The 24,740-nt window shown below is 39.5% G+C and overlaps 1 protein-coding gene across 1 annotated transcript in view; it reads left to right on the forward strand.

The window, feature by feature from the left end:
- The window catches only part of LOC122668135 (nuclear exosome regulator NRDE2), a 93,495-nt gene extending 70,627 nt beyond the window's left edge, over positions 1-22,868 (forward strand). The window contains exons 7-10 of the mRNA XM_043864715.1: positions 1,017-1,371; positions 4,560-4,785; positions 20,481-20,702; positions 22,569-22,868. Of these exons, the coding sequence (XP_043720650.1) occupies positions 1,017-1,371; positions 4,560-4,785; positions 20,481-20,702; positions 22,569-22,722 (957 nt within the window). The 3' untranslated portion in view covers positions 22,723-22,868. The remainder of the gene's footprint in view (positions 1-1,016; positions 1,372-4,559; positions 4,786-20,480; positions 20,703-22,568) is intronic.
- Positions 22,869-24,740: the final 1,872 nt, after the last annotated feature.

Genomic DNA, 24,740 nt, shown 5'->3' on the forward strand with positions numbered 1-24,740 from the left:
TCTTCTCCTTGTCTCCATACTTTGGTCTGGTTATTAATCTCTGGTTTACTAATATGTCTAATCAAGTATGAAAATCTTTCAGGCCACTCGGACTGTTATCGTAGCCAATCTATGACTGTAGTTGAATGATCTTCCACAATGAGGTCTTGGGAATCCTCAGAGAAAGTCACCCTCCCATACAAGGGCTAGGAAACTCATTGTTAAATTTCAAACCCAAGTGCAATCTTGTTAGAAATCAGGGGTGTGATTGCATTGGTTTCATCTTCTCCTTTTCTTCTTTCTTTGTAATCCTTCATGTTTTTGCTGATTTTTTTTTAATCTAAAAGAGCTTGATACCATGACTGACATAGTCAAACTCTAGTTCCTTCTGGGGAAAAAAAAACTCCCAACATCCTACTTCAATTGAATGTACCTTGGTTTAACTCTGCATCATAACATGGCTATTCTACATCACGCCCAAGAATGTACCTTGGTTTAACTCTGCATGAGGATCGATCGATCGAAAACATATGATTTAAAAGTAAAGGAAAACTGAAGCTAAAGTGCTAAACAAACCCCAACTCTAGAAACTCTTAGTTCTGGGGCTGGGATTTAGACTGATTTTATCCTCTCTATTTCACTGCCGGGTGTCATGCAATTTTACTGATTGCCTCGGCCATCCGTTGTTCTGTTGATCTATTTTCTTTCAAGGTGTTATTATTTTTTTGGGCTGATGTTCTCTGTACTGCAGTGCAGCCTGCGCCCAGACACATGGGCCTGCCATTCAGGGGGGCAGGGTGGTCATTTCGCCCACCCCCATGTGTCTGGGTGCAGCCTGAACCCCCGACACAGAATATTTGGCCTAATTTTTTTTAGAGATTGCATGTGGATTTTGTCCTCTTACTTTCAATGTGAATGCTCTAAGCTTCTGGTCATTTACTATGATACCCTTTCGAGGATTGGACCTTTTTGCTAACCAACTATAGTAGGATACATGAAAGAGACATCTATTTACATTTTTTAAACCAAATGAACAGGAACTTCAGTCAAATGCACCGCTTTTGTACTTTTGGTATGCTGAAGTGGAGCTTGCCAATTGTCCGGGAAGTAGTTTGGAATCATCCTCACCACGTGCAGTACACATTCTATCGTGCTTAGGAAGCGGTGTGAAATATAGTCCATTTAAAGATCAAACATCAAGTCTACAACTGCTTAGAGCTCAGCAAGGATTTAAAGAACGAATTAGAGCACTACGGTCAGAATGGGCGCGAGGGGATATAAAAGATCATGCAGTTGCCCTAATCTGTTCTGCTGCTTTATTTGATGATTTGACTTCAGGATGGGCTGCCGGGATTAAAGTTCTAGAAGAGGCATTTTCTATGGTGCTTCCAGGTCATCTGACATCCTTTTTTTCCCCACTTTTTTAATCTCTCCCTTTGGATCTCCCTTCATCCCTCTATCTGTGTATATAATTAATTTACATTGTTATTTTTTTCCTTCTTTTATTTCTTCCTAATGAATAAATTATAAATAATTTATTGGGAAAATTGATACCAGATTTGTTGGGTGTTAACTGTTACCTTAAAACACTAGACCTGTGACATTGTGCATATCGAATGTGTTCTAACTTCTAATGTACTTCTCTGTCTTCCCAGTACCCAATACCTTGCTTGGCTAAATTTTATGCTATGGATTTTGCTGATCGTGTTGTGTTTTTGAATTATTTTTTATTGGGTCTGCATGAATAAATTATCTCACAGCAATATGGATAGAAACACAGTGATTAGAGTAAGGATAAGCAGAACCTTTTATGACATTTCTTTTCCCTCATGATTCCTTCAATAAATTGAATTACGAATTTGTTATGAAAAGATCTTAGTGAAAAACAAACTGAATACTAGTAACTAGTAAATAGTAATTGAATCCTTTGTTTTGTGAAGTTGCCTTCCCCAACTTTCATTTATGCGCCCAAACTTCTTGAAACCAGTAATTATGTTTCAGAAACCCAATCTTCCCAGGGGGAAAAAAAGAAGAAAAGAACCAAAGTTATTAAACTTGGAATCAGGATCAGGATTGGCTCCAGCAGATTCTGATCACAGTCCATTCCGAATCAGCTGGAATCAATCGGGAATGGGAAGAATTGGGATCGGCCTCGTCTGATTCCGATCCGAACTGGCCTATTCAGCCGATTTGATTCCGTTTTTTTTTAAACCATGAATAGAACATCAAGTAAAGTGAACATTTTTTTCAAGCAAGCAGTAGAACTGATGTAGATCCTGGCCAGAATAAGAGACAAAGGACCAGGCCCCTCTTTGGGCCAATGGACCAGCTCGAGCCAGCCCAGCAGGGCCAACTCGAGCCCAGAAGGGGCCTGAGATGCCTCACGATTTTATTAAAGATCCCCCTTGACTAGTCAAAGACGCTCCCCGATTTTGCTAGGATCCCCCTTTGACCAGTCAACTGAATTTTGGTGCACTTTAGTAGTTTCTATATTTATTAGTTTCTAATTTGTGGCTGAATTATAAAGCCAAGTAGATTTAGTTACATTCTCTTAGGATTTAGAAGTTTCTATTTTAGCATTAGCTTTTATTTTTAGAAGTTTATTGTAAGCTTGCCTATTAAAGGGCCTCAGATCTTAATGGAAAATACAGAATTTAGAGAAAAGAATATTTTGGCCACTTAGGCATCGAGTATGGGAGCTTCTCCTTTGCTGCAACAGCTGAGAGCCTGAGATAGCTGTGGGTAAGAGACCCAGGGTGAGAGGCCCATTCCCCTACTTCTATCTCCCCTTCTTCTCCTATCCTACTCAATCTCCATTTCTGCTTCTATGTGTGTTTGCAACCAATTTATTAAGAATTCAACCTGAAGATCAGAACTCACTTCCAATAAATTCCAAGACTGCTACTGCTGCAAACCAATTGATTGAAGATTCCTGTTACTCCTTCAAGCTACCTTGTTCAAGTGTATCGTCTGCTGATCCAAGTGCTTGCTGCTGCTGTTGGTGATCCATATTCAAGGCTGAAGACTTCTTTTATTCACTGAGATTGTTGCTGCTGCTGATTGCTCTTTGACTGAAGCTGCTACTGTGTTGCTTCTCCCAATCGAGTGCAGGCTGTTGTACCCCTGTGCTTGGAGACTGTCTGCAACTTCTGAGTGTGACATCTCCATATCCCTCCACTAAACCCTGCTGGGTTTTTGAACATCATACCATACCTCCATCCACTCCACTCGATCCCACTTTTCACTCCATTCCACTGGTTGGATCTGGCCTGCACCTTAACCTTCTATTTTGATACTCTCTAGATCTCCCAATCACACCATCAGAATTGGCTGGGATTTTCTGCAGAGTTCCTCCCTTATACAAGCACAACTTGACCCGATTTTGGCTCTCTTCTACTGGCTGGTTTGACTTCTATAGATAAGTTCCTTTTACTTTCTAATTTGGTGCCCTTCTGGTAACTTGTTATCTAGCCACCCCAATCCTGTTTGGAGGGCTTGCTGGTTATCCTAAGACTCACACTCGACTTTGATATTAGCCCCATTGAGTGGCTGGATTTGGATATTTAACCTAGGCCTTATTTCTGAATTTCGGCCTTTGTGTCACCCTGCTGTGGAGGGTTGTTTTAAGTTGACTGCTGAGTATTCCGGGGTTATTTGGGACTAAATCTAACCAAATTAGTTCTACATTAAGAACACTTTCTACTTGATTAATTGGATGAAATCTTTCAACTCCTCTGTCCCCTTGATCGGGATTAGAACAACTAATATGCTTATATGCCTTTAGTGGTGAGGTTTTATTGTGAAAATTGATTCATTGCCTTTGAAAGTCTACCTTGATGATCTTCCAAGATTCTCATAAAACATGATGAAAATTAAAGCTTGACTCTGAGCGTCATTTTCTTTTATTTATTCTGTTCTCTCCTGAGGCTATGCAGAGATAACAGGTTACCTGGTGTCCCTGTAATTTATTTTATTTAGTTTGTCTTTGTTTCTGTATGTTTATATCCCCCATATTACCTAGATTCTTTTGTCTATATCCTTGTTCTTGAAAATTTTTTGTTAAAGAACATTATAACCGATTAAAATACAATCTTAAGTATGCACATGTGTGTGTTGTTTGTGCATGCACATGTGCATATGGTCTACTTTCTAGGTTTCCTTGCCAGGGTGATGATTCTGTCTACAAAGATTGTTACCATGCTGATGATATAACCTAATAGATTTTAGGATAAGATTTAGATGAAGTGCTCTCTCTCCTTCTTTGCTTAGAGTGCAGAATGACTATTATAGTTTTGAATTCATCATTACGGTGTGCCTTTCTCCTGGTAAATTGATCGTAATAACATTTGTCAGAGTAATTAACATTAGTTCCTATTAATTGTTTATAATATCTGTTTTAGGTATTCATCTCTCCTTTTTTCTACAGTCTCAATTAATAAATATGTTTTTACCGTGTCCAACTAGAGTTATTCTTTTAGGAATTCTAAAGCAGAACTTCTCTGTTTCTCAAGTGAATTATACTAAAAAAAAAACACGTGCTTCTTGGGTTTCTGCTGACTAAATTTTGTTCTTAATATCAGAAAGAAGAAACCAGAGTTCCCAACTTGAATCTTTGTTCAACTATTACATCAGGATGCTTCAGAAACATCATAAGCAATTGAAATTCTCAACAATAACGGAGTCCATTCTACAAGGCTTGCAAATTTATCCATATAATCCAAAGCTTTTTACCGCTTTCATGGAAATCAGCTATCTATATACAGTACCCAATAAACTCCGATGGATATTTGATGACTTTTGTCACAAGTAAGCTCTTTATTCCTGTACTTCTTGTATGGATTTAAAACATAATTCTATTAGAAGATTTTCCATGATATCTGCTTGCCTTCCGGATATTAATATCAATCGATTTTTCTTTTCACCGTTTTGTTTATCATATATATATAGATAGATAGATAGATAGATAGTAATTATTTGGAGATCTAGAAATGGCAGGATCTTCAGCAATCATGCACTCGAGTACACATGGCAGTAAATGGAACAAAACATGCCTCTGATGGGGGGTGGGTGCTCATCATTTTGAATTCAAAGCTGAAAATTTGTTTGATATTTAATCAGGGGTGTTTTTTTTTGGTATGGGGGGGGGGGGGGGGATAGGTTATATTAGTTCATTCTGTTCTTTTGAGTTTTGAGTTGCAGCTCTTTGGTCCTGTAGAGCTTCCTCTTCTCCCTTCGTCAATAAATTTCTTCTTTGTAGTTATCCCAAAAAGGAAAAGGGTCTAGTTTTTCACTCGGGTTTCTGCTGTTCGGATGGATTACTTGGATATTGTGGTCTGTTACCATGCAGTGACAGCACGCAAGGTAATGGTGTTTAGGGATTGGGGGCAGGGGAAGAGGTTGTGTGGGAAGTTCCTATTGCCCATTAAGTTGTAGATTTGTGTGTGTATGGCATTGTGGTGGTGGACTGGTGGTTGTATGGAGATTTCTTAGCATAGTTATCAAGGCGTTGCCTAGGCGCCCCTTAGGCGTCCAGGCAGTTTTGTTGGGGCCTAGGCGACCTCCGCCTTATTGCAGGGCGCCTTGCACTGGTTTAATTGGTATCGGACCAGGTTCTGGCACTTATTTATGCTAAATATCATTTAATTAAATGTTATATATTTGGTATTTCATTTACTTAAGATATTATTCATAAATAAGCAAATACCCCCCTATTTGAATCCAATAAAAATAGTTAAAAAATCACCCCCCCAGTTCAAGAACAAAAACTAGATTTTCGGCGGTAGGTAAAATTTTCAACTTTCTAATGCTGGGGTTTTTCTCAAATCTAAAAATTCTATAAATCTTAATATGGTAAAACATTGCTAAAAACCAAAAGTACGGTAAAATATAAAATATTTTCATTCAGAGCGATTTTGACAGCATTCGCGCATATCAAATAAGGTTTGAGGAACATAACTTCTTCAATATAAATCAGATTTAAGCAATTTTGGATTTGTTGGAAAGCTGGTTTTGTGCTCTACCTAATACTAAAAGTCTCATGTAAAAATAAAATCATTTGACTAGTGAAACTTCTTAGAGAACAAGAACATTTCTCTAAATCGAGAACAATTTAATTACTAGTAGATAAGATCATATTTTCTAAGAACAGTATAAACCAAATGTGAGACTAGTATAAACATGTTGGTTGAACCGTGGGTCAGAGAGAGGGAATAAAATAATGGAATGACTTGTTCTATTGCTAGGTAAGCCCCTCTATTTATAATAGAGGGGAAATTACAAATAGTCTAAGCTAGGCGATGTGGGACTAAAACCCACATAGCTGACATAAGCTAAGTACACTTAATAACATAAAGATACCCCAAAAGGACCAGAATACCTCCACGGTATTCTGGAGTACATATATTCTAACACTCCCCCTCAAGCTGGATTATACTAATATTAAAGAAAGAAGATCCAGCTTGGACTAAAGGGAAAAAAAATTCCATAACAATGCTAACAGCCTAACACTCCCCCTCAAGTTGGCGCATACAAGGTACTAATGCCTAGCTTGAATAAAATGGGAAAAGATAAGTTGTAGCGAATCCACTTCAAGATGAACGCAGCTCCCAAATAAACCTTCAAGAACTTGTAAAATTAGATCTTCAAAACTTGGGCGACTTGATCTAAACTTTCACCAATCTTCAACAGCTGTCCAGTGATGAATCTCGGATGATAATCTTGAAGATAAGTGACTAGGGTAGCGAGCGAGATGTATCGCAGAGAAAGAGCAAGTAGCGAAAAAACAACCCAATCTGTAGAACCTCATATAGCGTGCAATAACCAAACATCTTCAAAATTTTAAGACCAACCTCCCCCTTGCGGCAAACTCAACCCAATAACAAAGTAGATACCCATTGGCAATGGTGAAACCTTTGACCTTCTATGTTTTGCACCAAGTGTTCCTGCAAGTTCTGCTTTCTACAATGGTTGCAGGTATTCTGTATATAATCCCCCCCTCACGTGTAATACACGTGGACATAACAGGTTTGATGTAAGATATAGGGCAAAACACAATATTCCAGAATTTTCCAAGAGCTGCCAAGGGTAATGGAAAAAGAAGAAATGGCAATGAAGAAAATACCATTAACTTCCAAGGTGGTTATGGGTTATGCCAAAGGTATGGTTTGGGAGGTGGTGAAAAAAAAAGCAGTGGGATAATGAAGTACGGAGTAAGTAATACAACATATAAATCTCCAACCATCTTCAAACGATCAAACAAACACTTTTGATGGAAACTCCTGCAGGGGAGAAACTCCTAACTCCAATATTCAAATCTGACAAGTATACAGATCTAATTTGAAGTAAGGAAAGGCTCCATTCTTCAAGGCTTGATCAATCTTCAAACAAGGAGGAACAAGTGTGCAAAAACCCCAATGTATAAACTCCCACATGCTTAAAAGAACAAACGAAGATATCTGGACAGCAATGGATTGTAGAAGCTTCAACAAAAATTGGATCAGATCTGAATTAGTAACAATTCTAGGATTCAAGCTTTAAGGTGAGCCAGATATGAACCAAAAAAGCTTCACATAACTGAATAGGTTCGTAGTTGCAACCAAGAACCGTGGAACACACTGTTGTAGTCCCAAATAAACTGATCTCCAAGATAGCAGATTCGAGTCTTCAAGAATGAAAGAAATTCGATCACCAGTAGTAGGAAACTCAGTCACAATAATAGGGCAGCAGGATACCACATAAAGGCAGCAGTAACATATCAACCAGTCATGCTTGTAGAAGCCAAACAATAATACCAGCCATGTAGGTAGTAAAGCTGAAACTAACCAGCAAATGTAAGATAAATAACCAGACAGATCCATAGGTAGTTGAAGCAGTCAGCCATATAGGAACAAGTAAAAAAAATAGGTTGATAATTGGAGAAACCGAGCCATAAGAATGAACCTGAATTTTTCCAAAAAGAACTGATGAATGATGCTGAAATAGGGGCTGAATAGTGAATACTCCTCTGATTTTTATAAAACTCTCCTCAAAAAATCAGCAATAGTGGACTGCCCTAATCCTTAGATCAATTATAGTCAGGGTTTTTACAAAACCCTGAAAGGGAAGATCGATTGTAGGGAAGGGGGCTTCAACAAAGTGATGATGACTTGTCAAAGGTGATGTCTTCTGGTAATAGATGCTGACCACCACTGTTGGAATGGATCTCCAGTTCGAATAACCAATCTCTTTGGTAATTGAGACTTGATCTTTACGTGGGAGAAACACCAAAAATTGCAGAAAAATAGAGCAGCAGCTATCATGTGCAATAGACCTTCGTCAAGTCAAGAATAGTTGAAGTAGGATGTCCTTCTTGATGGTAGAAACACCTCCTAAAAAACTCCAATAGCAGCAATCAACCCTAACCCTAAAATCGATATTTGTCAGGGTTTTGAAAAAACCCTGAAAAGAAGGATCGATTGGGGTTAGGGGTCTTCAAACACTTGGAAAGAGGCTAAAACTGAGGTCGAGTGATCCTTGTAGGTGGAGTAAGCATCCCTCCAAAAGGCAGCAAAAACTGAACCCTATAACCCTAATGTCGATTTGAGTCAGGTTTTAACAGGTTACCAAAAATAGCAGGTTGAGAAGGTTTTGCTGTAGATACAAATCCAGCCATCAGATAGTGGCCAAACTGAGGTCGATTAAGGCTGGTAGTAGTAGGAAATTATCCCTGAAAAATTAGCTGCATCTGACAAGGGAAGCCCCAAAATCGATTGGAGTCAGGGTTTTGAAAAAAACCGTGACAAGGTGAGATCGATTTGGGGATTGTGCCTGGAAAACTTAATAAAAGATAGAGAGACAGAAAAAAGGGAAGTTAGGTTTTGGAATAAGGCAGAATAGGGCTGGAAAAGGCTGCATAGGATGCTCCAAAAGTGGAGGATCAGTCTTCATTAGGTGATAGAGATCTGATCTCCAAAAAAGAGGGAAACTCCAAATCGCAAATATGGCTCCAGCAGATTTTTTAAATAAAAAAAGTTGAAAGGAAGGGGGGGGCAGCAACTAAATCATCGATATTCTATGTTTACCTCATTAGTGCTGCCCCTTTACAGGCTGAGAAGAAGAAGAACAGGAGAAGGAGAAAACCGAGAAAGGGAGAAGAAGAGAGAGATCGATGGAGGAGTAGGGAGAAATAGGGTTTTTTTTCTTCTCTCTAACCTAGATCAGACCAGCTCTGATACCATGTTGGTTGAACCGTGGGTCAGAGAGAGGGAATAAAATAATGGAATGACTTGTTGTATTGATAGGTAAGCCCCTCTATTTATAATAGAGGGAAAATTACAAATAGTCTAAGCTAGGCGATGTGGGACTAAAACCCACATAGCCGACATAAGCTAAGTACACTTAATAACGTAAAGATACCCCAAAAGGACCAGAATACCCCCACGGTATTCTAGAGTACATATACTCTAACAAAACCAAATGTATGTTTGATTGTTTCAAACTTCCAATAGCTTGCTTCGGCAGTTCTGTTGTCTTCTAGTTCTATGTTGATTTTTGATGACTTGATGTGGCTTAATATTGATTTTTGATGACTTGAGACGGTTTAATGTTGATTTTTGATGATAAAATGTATATATTGTAGCATACTAAATAATGTTAGAAAAGGGGGGGAAAAAAATAGCACTTGGGGCGCCTTGTCGCCTAAGCGCATAGACACCCCTCCAGCGCCTTGGGTCGCTTTGCTGCCTTGACAACTATGTTTTTTAGTCTCTGAGATTTTAGGTCTGTTGAAATGCTGACACTTGAAGAAAAATGTTGTTGGAGTAGTTGTGGACCTGTGGTTCTTTTATTTAGTTTGGTCTTTTGGTTAGAGGCTTAGAAGATTTTATTTTACATTGTTTAATTCCTATTGAGGCACCTATCAAGTCTGCAATTATGAACCCTACTTGATGCATTCTGTTTAACTCAAATTGTTTCTTCTGATAGCTGCAAAGGTGAGCATCTTTTTTTATTTTATGGATTTCATAGACTTTGGAAGTGGGATGTAGGGGCTTGACTGTTTAGTTCCACTTGAAATTATCTGGCCATGATTTGAACTACAAGTGTGACAGTTCTGTTTCCAACCTGTAGACTCCGAAATTGATGCTGAGCCAGAGGTGCATAATGTGCCACAGAGGATTCTCTTTATCTGTTGATTTTACGGCCTCATCTCAGCATAGGAATTGTACAAAGGAAGATATGGAAACTGGGAAGCATGCCTAGATGGTATACTTGAATTGCCAAGATTGAGATTATTTCAGTCATGATGCTTGGGAGATGTATGGTCCCGAATATGAATTGGTACTTCTGAGAAAGAGGTAGGGGGATGCCTATCCAATGAGGTGGAAGACATTGATGGGCTAACTGTATGAGGTAATCAGAAACATAGGTTTGGTTGTATGGACGGTCATAATTTTTGGCAAAGTTATCATGATGAAATGCTAAAGATTCTCCAAGTGTAGTTTAGCTTGTTATTCCCTGTTATAAACAATTCATAGGGGCACAGAATACACCAAAGTCCCAACATTAGGGAATTAATTAGTGAGAAAGAGGAAGCCATGCTATTAAGGAAAGAGGTTGGCGATGGGCTAGGAGGTGAATGGGTTGATAGCGCATTGTCTACAGTTGGTAATGTAGTTCTAGATAGGGTAAAGCCCTACTAGAAGCCAATTAGACCAGGACCAATAACAAGGAACCAAGGGGCTGTTGGTTCTGCAGTTTCAGTAGGACAGAATTGTAGTTTTAGGTCAAATCTAGGGCTTAGGTTAGGATAATGGAAGGGGGGCTTAGGGGGTATGGCTAGGCAGGTTTATAGGACTCTAATAATGTAGGTATTATAGAGTTTTAAGTGTTTTGAAAATTCTGTAAAACTGGGCAGTAAGTCAGGATAGACTATGGGTTTTGGGGAAATTAATGAAGGATGAGGGGATTAGGGTTTTGATGGACAAATAGGGGCAGCAGCTTGGGTCGATTGTAAGGGATGTTCAGGAGAGGCTGTGGTTTGAATTTAAAGTAATTCTAATGGTTAAATATGGCTGGGCAGCAAGATCTAGGGTTTAATGGAGTTAGGGTTTATGGGATTCAAACCAAAAAATAAAAGGAATCGATTGGGGGGGAAGGATTAGAGGATTAGAAGAAGGAATTGGGTGTCAAACTTACTGGAGATTCCACTGGCGGCAGCTTGAATAGATGTGAAGGATAGAACCACCTTTGAATTGAAGAAGATCCTCCCAGCCGTCACGGCATAAGGAGTCAACCGGATTGCACCAGTCCCTTTCCACCTTGATAGAACCACAAGGATGCACACTCACAAGGAGCAACATTCAACAGAGCAGGGCAGCAGCAATGGCAGCAAAACAAAAGCTTTTTCATTAATCAAATTCGTATTCAATGCTGGCCTCCCTTACAAACTTATATTGAAGACTCAAAAATAGACTTAGACACTAAAAAGGAATGGCCTAACCCTATCCCTAACCTATTAGGTAACTTAAACTGACTAGGAAACTAGAAAACCAAAGGAAATAGACTCAAAACATGGTTGGACTTATAGAGTCCTAATCCAGCCCAACTTATATCACATGACCACTTAAGTTGTCACATGACCACTTAACCAAGTCACATGATCACTTAAATTGAACCAATTGGATGCAACCAATTTGAACCGGTTCAATTAAAAAACATAAAAATAAAGTAAGTATTGGGCTAATCCCGTATGCAACCTATATACCCCTAGTTTAGGCTCATTAAAGTAGCCTATTACATAGAAAACCCTTGGGGTCAAAGGCCCAACATATATATATCCCAACCCTAGACTTATTCCTAATAAAATAAGCCCATTTGGGTGATGAATCTGCATCAGCTGGAGTTTGGACTGTTTGGTTATTATGGAGATTTTTGGAAGGGGCATATTTCTCCAGGGAGGTTTCTGTGGGAGCCGAGATTTCAGGTCATCTGTTTTTGAGCGGATAGAAGGCCATGTAGGGGTGTGGGCTTGGTTCTCTTTATGCCTGGTTGGCATCTGAGGTTTGGTTCGTATCTTTTTATTTATTTATTTTTCTGGTTGAGGGGTGGTTCTTTTTCTTTTCTGATCATTCGCTTCTTCTTTGGAGGTGGGGTGGGGGAGGGTTGAGCCTGTCTACTTGATTTATTTATGTGCCATATAATTCGGCTTTAGTTTGCAAGGATCCATGTAGCCAACCCCATTTAGATGGGATAAGGCTTAGTTTGTTGTTGTATAATTCGGCTTTAGGATTCTAGTTTAGAAACTCAGAACAGCAGAATTCGATGGTAGATTCTTAGGGGTTCAGAACAGAATCAAGTAATGGTCTAATCTAGTGATATCAGAATCAGAATCAGAAAACCAAACCAGAAAACTTAGATTTTGAAGAGTTGCAGTTCAGATAGGAAACTGGAAATTGATTTGATTTGATTTGATTTGAAGGGTTTCGGAACAAGAACTGAAAATGGAATTAGAATTAGTAAACCTGAATAATAAACTGAAATTCATTAGGGAAGAATACATTTCTAATTGACAAGTTTCTAGTCACCTAGGGTTACTAAGTGATAGAAACACAGAAACTAGAGTCGCAGTGAAGAAATAAACAACTAGAGTCAACAAAATTTTAATAACTTGAAAACAGAAACTCAGATGGATGCAAAACTCTAGTCGAAGGTCTGAAATAGGGAGGGGAAACTCCTCAAAGTTTGGTTCAGATCCAATGGTCTTATTTGAAACTATGATAATATCATAGTTGTCAAGGCGGCAAAGCGACCCAAGGCGTTGGAGGGGTGTCTAAGCGCTTAGGTGACAAGGTGCCCGCCTAGGCGTCGCCTAGGCGACCAAGGTGCCCCCAAGTGTTATTTTTTATTTCCCCCTTTTCTAACATTATTTAGTATGCTACAACATATACCTTATATCATCAAAAATCAACAATAAGTCATCAAAAATTAATATTGAACCATATCAAGACAACAGAACTGAAGAAGCAAGCTATTGGAAGTTTGAAACAATCAAACATACATTTGGTTTATACTAGTCTCCCATTTGGTTTGTACTGTTCTTAGAAAATATGATCTTATCTTATCTATAAGTAATTAAATTGTTCTCGATTTAGAGAAATATTCTTGTTTTCTAAGAAGTTTGACTAGTCAGATGATTTTATTTTTACATGAGACTTTTAGTATTAGGTAGAGCACAAAACCAGCTTTCCAACAAATCCAAAATTGCTTAAATCTGATTTATATTGAAGAAGTTATGTTCCAGTCAAACCTTATTTGGTATGTGCGACTGCTATCAAAATCGCTCTGAATGAAAATATTTTTTTAGATATCAAAACAAATGAATATTTTACCACACTTTTGGTTTTTAGCAGTGTTTTTTCATATTAAGATTTATACAATTTTTAGATTTGAGAAAAACTCCAACATTAGAAAGTTGAAAATTTTACCTACCGTCAAAAATCCAGTTTTTGTTCTTGAACTGCAGGTTGACTTTTTATCCTTTTGGAATTTGTCTTTTTAACTATTTTTATTGGATTCAAATAGGGGGTATTTGCTTATTTATAAATGAAATACCAATATATAACATTTACTTAAATGATATTTTGCATAAATAAGGGTCAATACTGGGTTTGATACCAATAAAAACCAGTGCAAGGAGCCTTGCAATAAGGCAGAGGTCGCCTAGGCCCCAACAAAACCGCCTGGACGCCTAAGCAACGCCTAGGCGACGCCTTGACAACTATGGATAATATCCTACTAGGGATGGGATACTAAAATTGGGTTCCAGAACAGAATATTGATCTCAGGTTTTGATAACAGTATCAAGGGAATGGCCAAACATTAACAGAATATCAAGCTGATTAATGTAGTCCTAGATATGTAGGAGACCTACTAGGAGCCAAACAACCAGGACCTGTTAAGTTGCTGGTTCGATGGAGGCAGAATTGAGGTTTTAGGTCAATTTTAGGATTAGGGTTGGGGATGTATCTTATATGGTAAAGCTAGGCAGGTGTAGGTGAGTCTAATGAAATAGGTTTTATAAGTTTTGGATGGTTAGAAGTAGGTTAGATGGATTTGGGCAGCAACTAGGGTTGGTTTTGGGTTTTTGGAAAGTGGAAAGTGATGGAATTAGGGCAAGGGCTTCAGGTCAAGTGCTCTAGGGGTAGAGAGGATCACTCGGACAAGGTACGGATAGGGTTGGTTTTGGGTTTTTGGAAAGTGGAAAGTGGAAAGTGATGGAATTAGGGCAAGGGTTTCAGGTCGAGTTCTCTAGGGGTAGAGAGGATCACTCAGCCAAGGTACGGAGGTCTAATGATGGCTGGATGTGGTTGAACTGTAAGTTAGGGTTTTGGGAATCTAATGGAGATGAGGGGAATTAGGGTTTAGATGATGGGATGGGCCTAAGGTTAGGATCGAGTGGAGGGAATGCTGTGAGGGTACTGTGGTTGAAATTTGAATGAATTTTGATGGTGGAATTGTGTCGGACAGAATTGTGAAGGTTTAGGGTTTAATGGATAGATGGGTTTTAATGGTGAATGACAAGGGAGATCGATGGGGCTGGGTTTAGAGGATTAGAAGAAGAAGGGGAATGGCTAACAATATTAACCACTTACTTGGAGTTGCAGGTCTTCAATGACAGCAGCTTGAAGACAAGTTGCAGGTCCTCCCGATCTACAAGATGCAAGGAGTCAACTGGAGATGCACCAGTCCCTTCACCTTGATATGACTCACAAAGCAACACTCATTAGAGCAAGGCAGCAATCAAGCAAGAGCTATTTTTTAAATTCTGAATTGTGGGGGAGCCTCCCACGATTTGTTTTATTTATAATATGGCCAATGGCCTAATTCCTATTCGGCGTAGGAGTTTGATCACTAGGCTGACTCCTAATACAAAACTCTCCCTCTAAAATTCGTGGAGGTGTGGAGTGTGGACCCTAAAATATGACTTAAGTTACAAAGATTCTATCTTAAGAGAATTTTCTAAAATCACTTAAATTGGATCAGTGGTTCAACCAGTTCAATTTAAAACACTAAAACATGAAAATTAACCAAGTATTTGGCTAATCCCGTATGCAACCTATGTACTCATATTTTAGGCCCATTAAAGTGGTTTATTACATAGAAAACCAATGGGATCAAAGGTCCAACATGTCCATAACTCAACCCTAGACTTATTTCTAGGGAAAGAAGCCCAATTTGGTGATAAATTTGCATCATTGAAACAAAATCAGAAATAAAGAATGAAAGAAACTGGGGAAATGCCCTGTAATTACTCAAACTCCCCTACTCAGAACAACTTCTCTAATTCCACTAGAAATCCAGACTTTCACCTCTCTTTCTCACACAACAAGACCAACTCAGCCTTATCCCAACTATATGAGGTCGGCTACATGGATCCTTGCAAAGACAAAATATTAATGATAATAGTAAACAGAAAAGAACACAACAACATCGACGAAAACAAAAACAACAGCCTTATCCCAAGTTCCCAACTACATTGGGCTGGCTACATGGATCCTAGACCTCCAATCAGTTCTACTCGAGATTATACTTGAAACAAGACCTAAGATATGCATATCTTTCTTCACCACTTTTCTTAGGATCATTTTAGGCCTGCCCCTAGCTCTTTTAGTACATTCAATCTGAATCAAGTCACTCCTCTGGGCTGAAGCATCGCAAGGCCTCCATCGAACATGGCCATGCCACCTCAAACGACTTTCTCCTAGCTTATCTTGAATCGGAGCTACTCCCTAATCAGCTCTAATATGGTCATTCCTTATTTTATCCTTCCTAGTTCTGCCACACATCCATCTCAACATCCTCATCTCTGCTACACTTAGCTTGTCTTATAAAATTTTACTCATGCTTTAAAGGGATCCGTCTATCACAGCCGCACTCCGGATGCACCTCTCTTTCTCCCATAACACTTAAAATTCTTAAAGTTGCACTCAGACCTTCTCCCCCTCCCCTCCCCCCCTTCTCCCACATCACCCCTGCATCTCTCCCCCAACCTCTGCATAATGCAGGGATAGGTTGATGAAGACCTATCCTACAGGAAGGATCGATATATTGACAAAACAAGAGGTCTAAATAGTAGTTCCAGCAACACTAAAGAGGCCTAAATCTCAGAATTAGTAACTCAACACTTAGATGGGGAAGAACTTCTAGTTGAGAGCAGAACTCCTTGGTAGGAATAACTCCACAAAATATCAGCCTATTCTGATGACCAGATGAAGAATAATGACTCTTGCACAGAATTAGAAACTAAGGGAAGAAAATGACAACTTACAGTCACATCCAGATCAGCCAGTGGATGGGGCTGTAATCATTATCGAATGGAGGGAATATGAAGGGTAATATTTTACCAAAATATGGCCTGAGATTGCTAGCCAGATTATGATATATCAAGGTCTGAAATTTCTGACAGAACTTTAAAACCAGGAAGCCGCAAGGTGTATATAGATTTTTCTCACCAGCTTCCCTAGAGGATCAATAGAGCAGCCTTGATTGGTTGTAACAGCAATCAACAGTGACAAAAGGGTCTCGATTCATCGCAATGGAATACAGGTTGCATAGAAACAAGGAAATAAACACAATAGTGGAAAAGGGAAAGAAGACAGAAGGGATAGGAAAGAGGGAAAGGGTCTCTCACCCACGGGCTCTCACTGTACCTGCCTCTCACAGGACTGTTTCTCATAGCACTGTCATAGCAGAAAGTATTTTCATTCATCTAAATCGTTCGGAGAGCTCTATGGCTCATACAAATTTATAGAGATGCTGAAATACAAAATTAGAAAGTAATGGAAGCCTCTTACAAGAGAATATTGAGGCGTGTACACCAAGTAATCTAAGAGCATCCAAGACGATAGGGCTACATTAGGTATCAGCCTTAAGCCCTTATCTTTTTGCGCTTAACATGGACGACCTAACCAAGAGCATCCAAGACAAGGTCCTGTGGTGTTTGCTCTTAGCCGATGATATCATTTTGGTGGATGAGACAAAAGTAGGGATCAATGCTAATTATGCTACGCTAGAGTTATGGAGATCAACCTTGGAAACAAGAGGTTTTAGGATCAGTAGAACAAAGACGGAGTGCAATTTTAGTCACACTAGAATGGATACCAACTTGGTGCGAATTAGGGAAAGAGAGATACCGCTAAGTGACTATTTTAGATATTTAGGGTCAATCATAAATAAAGATGGTGACATAGAGGATGATGTTTCACAGACAATTAAAGTGGGATGGATAGAGTGAGAGGTGCGTCTGGAGTGTTGCGTGACCGATGTATTCCTTTAAAGCTTGAAGGAAAGTTCTATAAGACTGTTGTACCTCCGGCTATGATCTATTGGGCATAATGTTGGGCAATTATGAGTTGTCATATTGGGAAGATGTGTGTAGCAGAGATGAGGATGCTAAGATGGATGTGCGGAAAAACTTGGAAGGATAAAGTAAGGAATGAGCATATTAGAGCTGACTTGGGAATTGCCCCGATCAATGACAAGCTCCAAGAGAGCTGTTTAAGGTTGTATGGTCATGTTCAACCAAGGCCTAGGGACGCCCCAGTAAGGAGGAGTGATATGATCCCGAATTCCCGATTGAAGGAGCTAAAAGAGTTAGGGGCAGGCCTAAAATGACCATAGGAGAAGTTGTGAGGAAGGACATGCATAGTCTAGGTCTGGTACCAAGTATGACCTCAAATGGAGCCTATTGGAGGGCAAGGATCCATGTAGCAGACCCCATTTAGCCGAGATTCTCCTGACTTTCTGGGCTGTGCCTCTTTCCTCTTTCTCTCATCTTTCATATTTTATTCGCTTTTTCTTGTATTTTCCAGTTTTTCATTTCTCATCTCTTTTCCCCATCTCTCCATTCCCCCTTTTTTTTGTAGACCTCAGTTTTCACCACTTTGTTTTGTTGGATCGATGTAGCCGACCTCATTAAGTGGGGATTAGGCTGAGTTTGTTGTTGTTGTTGTACACCAAGTAATCTAAGACTTGACTAAGTAAATCTTAATAAACTAAACTGAAATGAATTAGAAAGTAAACAAATTTAGAAACTTAAGTAAATAGTAACTAACTAAATCAGCAATAAAATGTCCCTTCTCTTGCTATCTTCAATGGGGCCAACAGAATGTCAAATATTTCCTTGGACTTCCTTCTCCATGCAAAGCCTATGAACCCACAACACTGTTCATGTAAACAGTAACTCGGTACTGTTCATGTGAACAGTACCTTTCCTGAGTTGCGTCATGCTTTGATCTACATCACTGCATCCCCCTGCTCTCCCTGTCCTCTACATTGCCCTTGAAAAATTGAGAACAACTGGAAACTTCTGTGTACAATTAGACTGTTATAGATTCATCTGTAGAACTTAAATTTTATATTCTCTCCGTAATGAGAGGTTTTAAGAAGCACAAGATGGAAGAGAGGGGGATTGAAGAAACAGAGGCAGAGCCCTGTTTTGGGCATTGAGTGAGTGCATTGAGAGAGACAGTTGAGTAGGGTGCGCCCTGTTTTGCCCTTTTGGATTTTGCACACAGGGAAGCAAAGGAAGAATGGAGGCTGCATTTCTGGACAAAAGAAAAACAGATCAGCAGAAATCATCGATCAGATCTATTGGGAATTATTACTCGGTTCTAACCAGATCAGCAGAAAACGCCGATGCATCGGACAACCAACCCAAGCTTCCTTCAGTCCTTGCCCTTCCTCTCATGGGCCTTCACGTAGGAGGCCATCTTGGATTCATCTATTATGGCCATCTAAATGGCCAACTGTTTTTCCTTGAGAGCCACAAGTGCAGCTCGGAAGATTCTGTAGACGTCGACCAAGTGGAAGAAGTCTTCCAGAAGCTTCTCAACCCAATCGGATTTAGAGCAGAGGGACTCTTGTTCTGGGGAAGATCCAGGAGATCGTCAAGGCAGTATTGGACGTGCTTGAGCTGTTTCAAGCCGTCGCATAGACAGGCTGATGAGGCTCTGGTGGCCGCCTTTAATTCTGATCGCTGGAGGGGAGGTGTGGCGGACAGGGGGCTATGAGTGGGGCTTGCTAGAGAGAGAAAGTTGCTGCTGCAAGTCAAGGGACATTATCTATTATCTACTGCATGTCAGGGGAAGGACTTGCTGCTGCATCGTGGAGGGTAAACATGAAGAAGTAGAAAGGGAATGGGCCATCGCAGTTGCTAGAGAAGTGCATGTCCAGGATGCTGCAGGAGGGGAGCAACAGGATAGGATCGAGGCAGCAGGGGTAATCTAGGAATTTTAGAGTATCAGGTGAGAAAGAGAGGTAGAAGTTTGGATTTCTGTATGAATCAGAAAAGAAGGTCTGAGTAGGGGAGTTTAAGTAATTACAGATTTATAGGGTAAGTATAGGGGAATGAGAGAAATTTTCCCTCGAAACTACTAGCTGCAAGGTAGAAGAAGTTCAGAAAACCTGACCTGAATCGATGGAGAAAGGAGAAAAGAAATAACCATTGAGGAATCCATCTAATTGCAGGCTTGGAATCCCACCAGCCTAGCCTAGAATCCACCAAGCCTTCACTACTGAATCTTACTGCAGTATTTGGTCTGAAATCTACAGAACCAGCAAGCAAAGCTTATTCATTCAATCTGTAAATCGTGGGGGTGGGCCTAGCTCCATGCATATATTTATAATTTTGCCTTAGGAAGACTCGGACTTCGACTCAATTAAGGAATTACCAAAGCCATTCCTGATCGAACAAGGAATGAAATGAAACAAGTCAAGACTTGGAAACTCCCCATCAGCCTGCTGCATTGGAGTACCCTATCCCAACTAGGACTCTATGAAATAAAAGAAAATTGACTTTAAAAACAGGGCTAGAATTTATTAGTCTTGTCCCAGCCTGAATAAACAACTTAATAATAAATAAAATAAGAAAATAAGTCCTAAACAAGCCCCACGATTGGATATATTCTTGGATGAACTAGATCACTACAGGGCCAGAAAAGAAACAGAAAACTGGTCCAAGAAGATTTGCTAGCCTAAGATAGGCCAGCTTCTTCATGCAGATGCAGGCCTTTCTTTCTGCTGTGATACTTCATTTTGAATCTGGATTCTGAATCAGTATGATTCAATCTGGCTCTGAAATTTGGCAATTAGCCAATACAGATGACACCGTATCTATCCAATGGTTTGACTTGCTATGTTTCCCTTAAACTGGGCACGAGGTAGCCATCCAGGAAAAGTATTATTGATGGGCCATGTAAACTGTAAATATTAAAATTTTGCTGATCTGGGCTCTGCCTTCCTCCTTTCTATTTGGACTCCGGGTAACTTTTCCCTTCATTGAGTTCAAATAAAACTGTAGCTACTCTCTGAAAAGTGTTAATCTGGTTTTTAGCTCTTCAAGATGTTTCACTTCACTGAATTATCAACTTCTTATTTAGAATGAAAATGAAGAGTTGCAATATCATTCTTCTTTGTTTAATTTGAGTAATACAACTTTAACTTTCTGAATTCTGCTATACTTGCAGGAAACCATCTGTTATTGTTTGGCTGTTCGCATTGGCTTTTGAGATGGGTAGAGGAGGTTCCCAACATAGAATTCATGGTTTGTTCGAAAGGGCATTATCAAATGATATGTTGCACAATTCGGTAATACTCTGGAGGTTCTACATTGCTTATGAGATGGATTTAGCATCCAATCCCTCTGCGGCCAAACGAATTTTCTTTAGAGCAATTCATGCTTGTCCATGGTAAGGGCTTTCTACCTCGGTTATGCTGTGAATTAATTACTTGTTACCATCAGTTAAAAATATTTATATGGGATTCTACTGAATTAGATGCTTGTTGCTGGTAAAATGTAATGCTCTATTGGATACAAAATCACTTTACTTGTTTGCATGAAGTCTTTTAATGAAATCCAATGCATAAATTGCTGTTGACTAAGATCTGTTTGGTTAGATATGGGTCAAAATAAACATTTCCATTGGTATAAAATGAGACTAGTGAAAGAAAGTGGGTGTGTTAAAATAGCCAAAAATTGGAATGAAACTACACATGTTATGTTAAAAATCAACTTCCATGTGTTTGGTTGTACTGTGAATTGTTTGGGGGCCACCTTCTTCCTCATTTGTAATACTACCTATATGGCTATTATCCATGTTATGCACAAATACAACTGAAGAATTTCTAGCTCCTTTCAGTTGTGTTCCCCTCATATTCCTCGCACCACTTTACGTTAACTTCACTTTCCAAAAAACACCCCATTGAAAATTTTCTTTCCAAGTACAACTGCTTAGCGTAGTTGGCAGAGTGGTGTGGTAAAGCCCATTCTGCCAGGTCTCACGTTTGAGCCTCCTGGTCCTCCACTTCCCTCTCCCCATAGGATAGGAAAAAAAGGGCGTACCCAGTGCATGAGGCTCCTGCCACTGCAGAGTCTTGGGAGGGTCATAATGTATGCAGCCTTACCTATAGAATAGGTACCGACCAAATTTATTTTTTTTTTTTCCTTTCCATTTCACTTTACCAAATATTTTATATTTTAACATTACTTCACAGCTAACCAAGTGGGGCCTAGTGAGAAGACATAATTTGGAAAAGAACAAAACAAAGAAGCCCTAGCTATTTGATTGGCTATATCTTGCATTCTTGCCTGATCTTAAAAGGCAAAAATGTGTAAAAAATATTTTGCAATTATGGTATCCATAAGTTACACAGACAAATGTGCAAATTTTATGTTTTTTTGGTAGTTTATTTTGACAAATCTGAATGCCATCTTGTATGATCTTTTTCTCTAGTATTTTCAAACTTCACAGCAAAACAAGGACCAGTGTTTCTCCACCCATGCTGAAGAGAAATCTCTTTATCCACCTGTCTTACCCTCTGATTGGATTGGAGAAGGGTATTTCGGGTCATGAACAATAAGGGGTGGAAGTTAATGATGAAGCCAAAGGCCAATCATAGCATTACATCACCATTGGTGAAGAGATTTCTGTCTTCACCCTGGGTGAAGGAAAACTGATACATAAAATAAAGCAGAGTTAATTGAGACAATTCTATAATTATGGTGTGTACAAGGGCAGTACGTGCAGGGGTCTGCCATTTAAATTATAGTTAGCTGATTGGATGATCAATACCATCTGGTCTGTCAGTTTCGTTTTGATGGCCATAAAGAATACTTGGTACTTAGTTAAGAAGCGGTACATAGTTAAGAATGTTGGGCAGTTAAGAAGCAGTATGTAGTTAAGAAGGGTCGATGCCCTAGAGATTTGTGTCGATGTTGTTTGCTCCCCTCCCCCCTTTTCTTTTATCTGTTTGCCCCCCCCCTTTTATTAACTGTATACCCCCCCCCCCCTACTTATTACTACTTTTTACCTATTGTCATAAGATCCATGTAGCCGACCCCATTAAGTTGGGATAAGGCTTGGATGTTTTTGTTGTTGTAAATAATATTTGGTACTTAAAATTATGTTAGATTGTTACTTGTTTCAAACGCCGAAAAATTCTGACCTTCTATGTGGTGATCCCTGGAATTCCGTAACCTTGCTCTTATGCAGCGTTCTTCATTATTCATTTAAGGGTTAGGTTCTTAGATATTTATTGGATGGAAACATTTTCAGGTCAAAAAAACTTTGGCTTGATGGTTTTCTCAAATTGAACTTCATTTTAACTGCAAAAGAGCTGTCAGATCTGCAAGAAGTTATGCGTGATAAGGAACTGCACCTGAGGACAGACATATATGAGATTCTTTTACAAGATGAGATCAAGTCATGAACACCATCATGTTTGTCTTGTAAGAATGACTATCTGATTTCCCTTGTACTTTTCTATCATTTCCCTGTAATCTATGTACCCTTATGTTTTAGTGTAGGTTTCACCCATCTATCGTTTTGGTAATAATGCATAAATTATAGTTTCCACTAGGAGTGCCAGTTTGGCTCACCTGGCTCGGTGAGTCCCACCCTGAACCCAATAGGTCCTGGGCTGGGCTTTTTTCTATCGTGGTGGGGGGGGGCGCAGGGCTGAAAATCCAGGCTCGGACTCAGTCTGGGCCAGGCCTGGTTGAGTCCTTGGGCCCAACCCAGCCCTATAGCAGGTTTTAGCCGGTCTTGGGACCTAAGGCCAAAACCAATAATTTATTGATTTTATTTTATTGGTTCTTATTGGTCCCAATCTATTATGTCATTATCTGGTCGAGACCCAAACCAAAAAGTGTAATTGGGTTGGGATGTCTAGCTGTATTTACAGGCATAACATTTTATATTCCCTCTCTTGAGTTTTTTTTTACAGGCATAACAGTTTTTATCCCCTCTCTTGATTTTTCAATGTGAGGCGGAAAAAAAAAAAATTTGTCAGAGAAGGATAAGAATGCACTCATTTTTAGTCCCATATTGGAAATTTAGAAGAAAAAGAAATGAAAGTCTATAAACAAGAGGGAGAGATGGTGGAGAGTTTTCAAGTTGCTTAGTATTAGCCTAACCAATTGGTTTTGGTCCAATTTGTTCATAATTGGTTAGTTTTGGTCAGGCTTTTCAGTCTAAAATTACAAGTTAAATGGGCGTTTTGGTTTGGGCTATTGGTCTAAAATTGGCCAGAACAAAACTAAACTAAAAACTTGAGATTTTGCTAAAATTGAAACTCTGGAACTTTAGTTTTAGGTTAAAATGGGTATATTATACCATTTTGGGGGAGGGGGGGGTTTGTTCTAGTTCTGCATTTTACTGTAGTCATGTTTTTGTGCATTGGGAGAATAATCCAAGTAGAGTCTCTCACATTCGCACACATTACTCCATTCTGAGTTTATCTAGCTCTCAAATAGCTCAGTAGGTAGCCCCTTCTGCCCATTTTATGAATTTTTTTTTGGGAGTGGGGGTTGGGTTTCAGTAGGGGTGTCAATCGGTCATTCTGGGCCAGTTTCGGGTGGACGTAGTCGCTCTCCCTACTCCCCCCCCCCCCCAACCACTTTAGGAACTCGCACTATGACGGACTTGTTTAAGTAATCATTCCTCATAGGCTATATGCATGGTCTCATTTATAAAAGGTCGGTCGGGTGTCGGTTTTTAATCAGGCTAAATGGGTCTTAAACGGGCTGTTGAACCATTTATATCTAAATGGGCCTTAAACGTGCTATTAAATTAAATGCTTCAATTTTTAAATAGTTCCAGTATAGAGTTTAATGGTGTACGAATTGAACAGTTTAACTTGTTCAAAAGGGTTTGTTGATGATAAAGATTTAGATTTGTTCATCAAATCCATCTACAATAATAGCAATTCAACAATAGTCAGGATTAATTGGGCTCTTAGGGGATCGAGTTGAGTTGAGCTACCATCGGGCTAGACCCTCACGTTGAGAACGATTGAATAATATTCTGGGCTCATGGTGGAATAGCTCACAATCGTCATAGTCATAATCCATCATTGTCATACTCACAACTCAACAGGTGACATGAACTCTTGGTGGTCTCACACACATTCTATCAAAATGTCTATATTCACTCTCATCAGGTGATTTGGACTCGCCACTTCATGCCATCGTACACATAACCTTCATATCATTGTATCCTTTACTCCTCCCGTTAAGTAAGGTACATCATTAATCCCTCACTTCTCCCCCTCGGCTAAGTGAGGAATTCCACAATTTCCCTCTCTCCATCCATCATCCATTCTGTATCCTCCACTCCTACCCCCACTAAGTGAGGTACGCCAATGGGTATATCCCATAATCATCATCCATTATGTATCCTCCACTCTTCCTACCCCCCCCCCCCCCGGCTATGTGAGATGCACCTATG

Source organism: Telopea speciosissima, chromosome 7 (assembly GCF_018873765.1).
Source record: "Telopea speciosissima isolate NSW1024214 ecotype Mountain lineage chromosome 7, Tspe_v1, whole genome shotgun sequence".
NCBI lineage: Eukaryota > Viridiplantae > Streptophyta > Magnoliopsida > Proteales > Proteaceae > Telopea > Telopea speciosissima.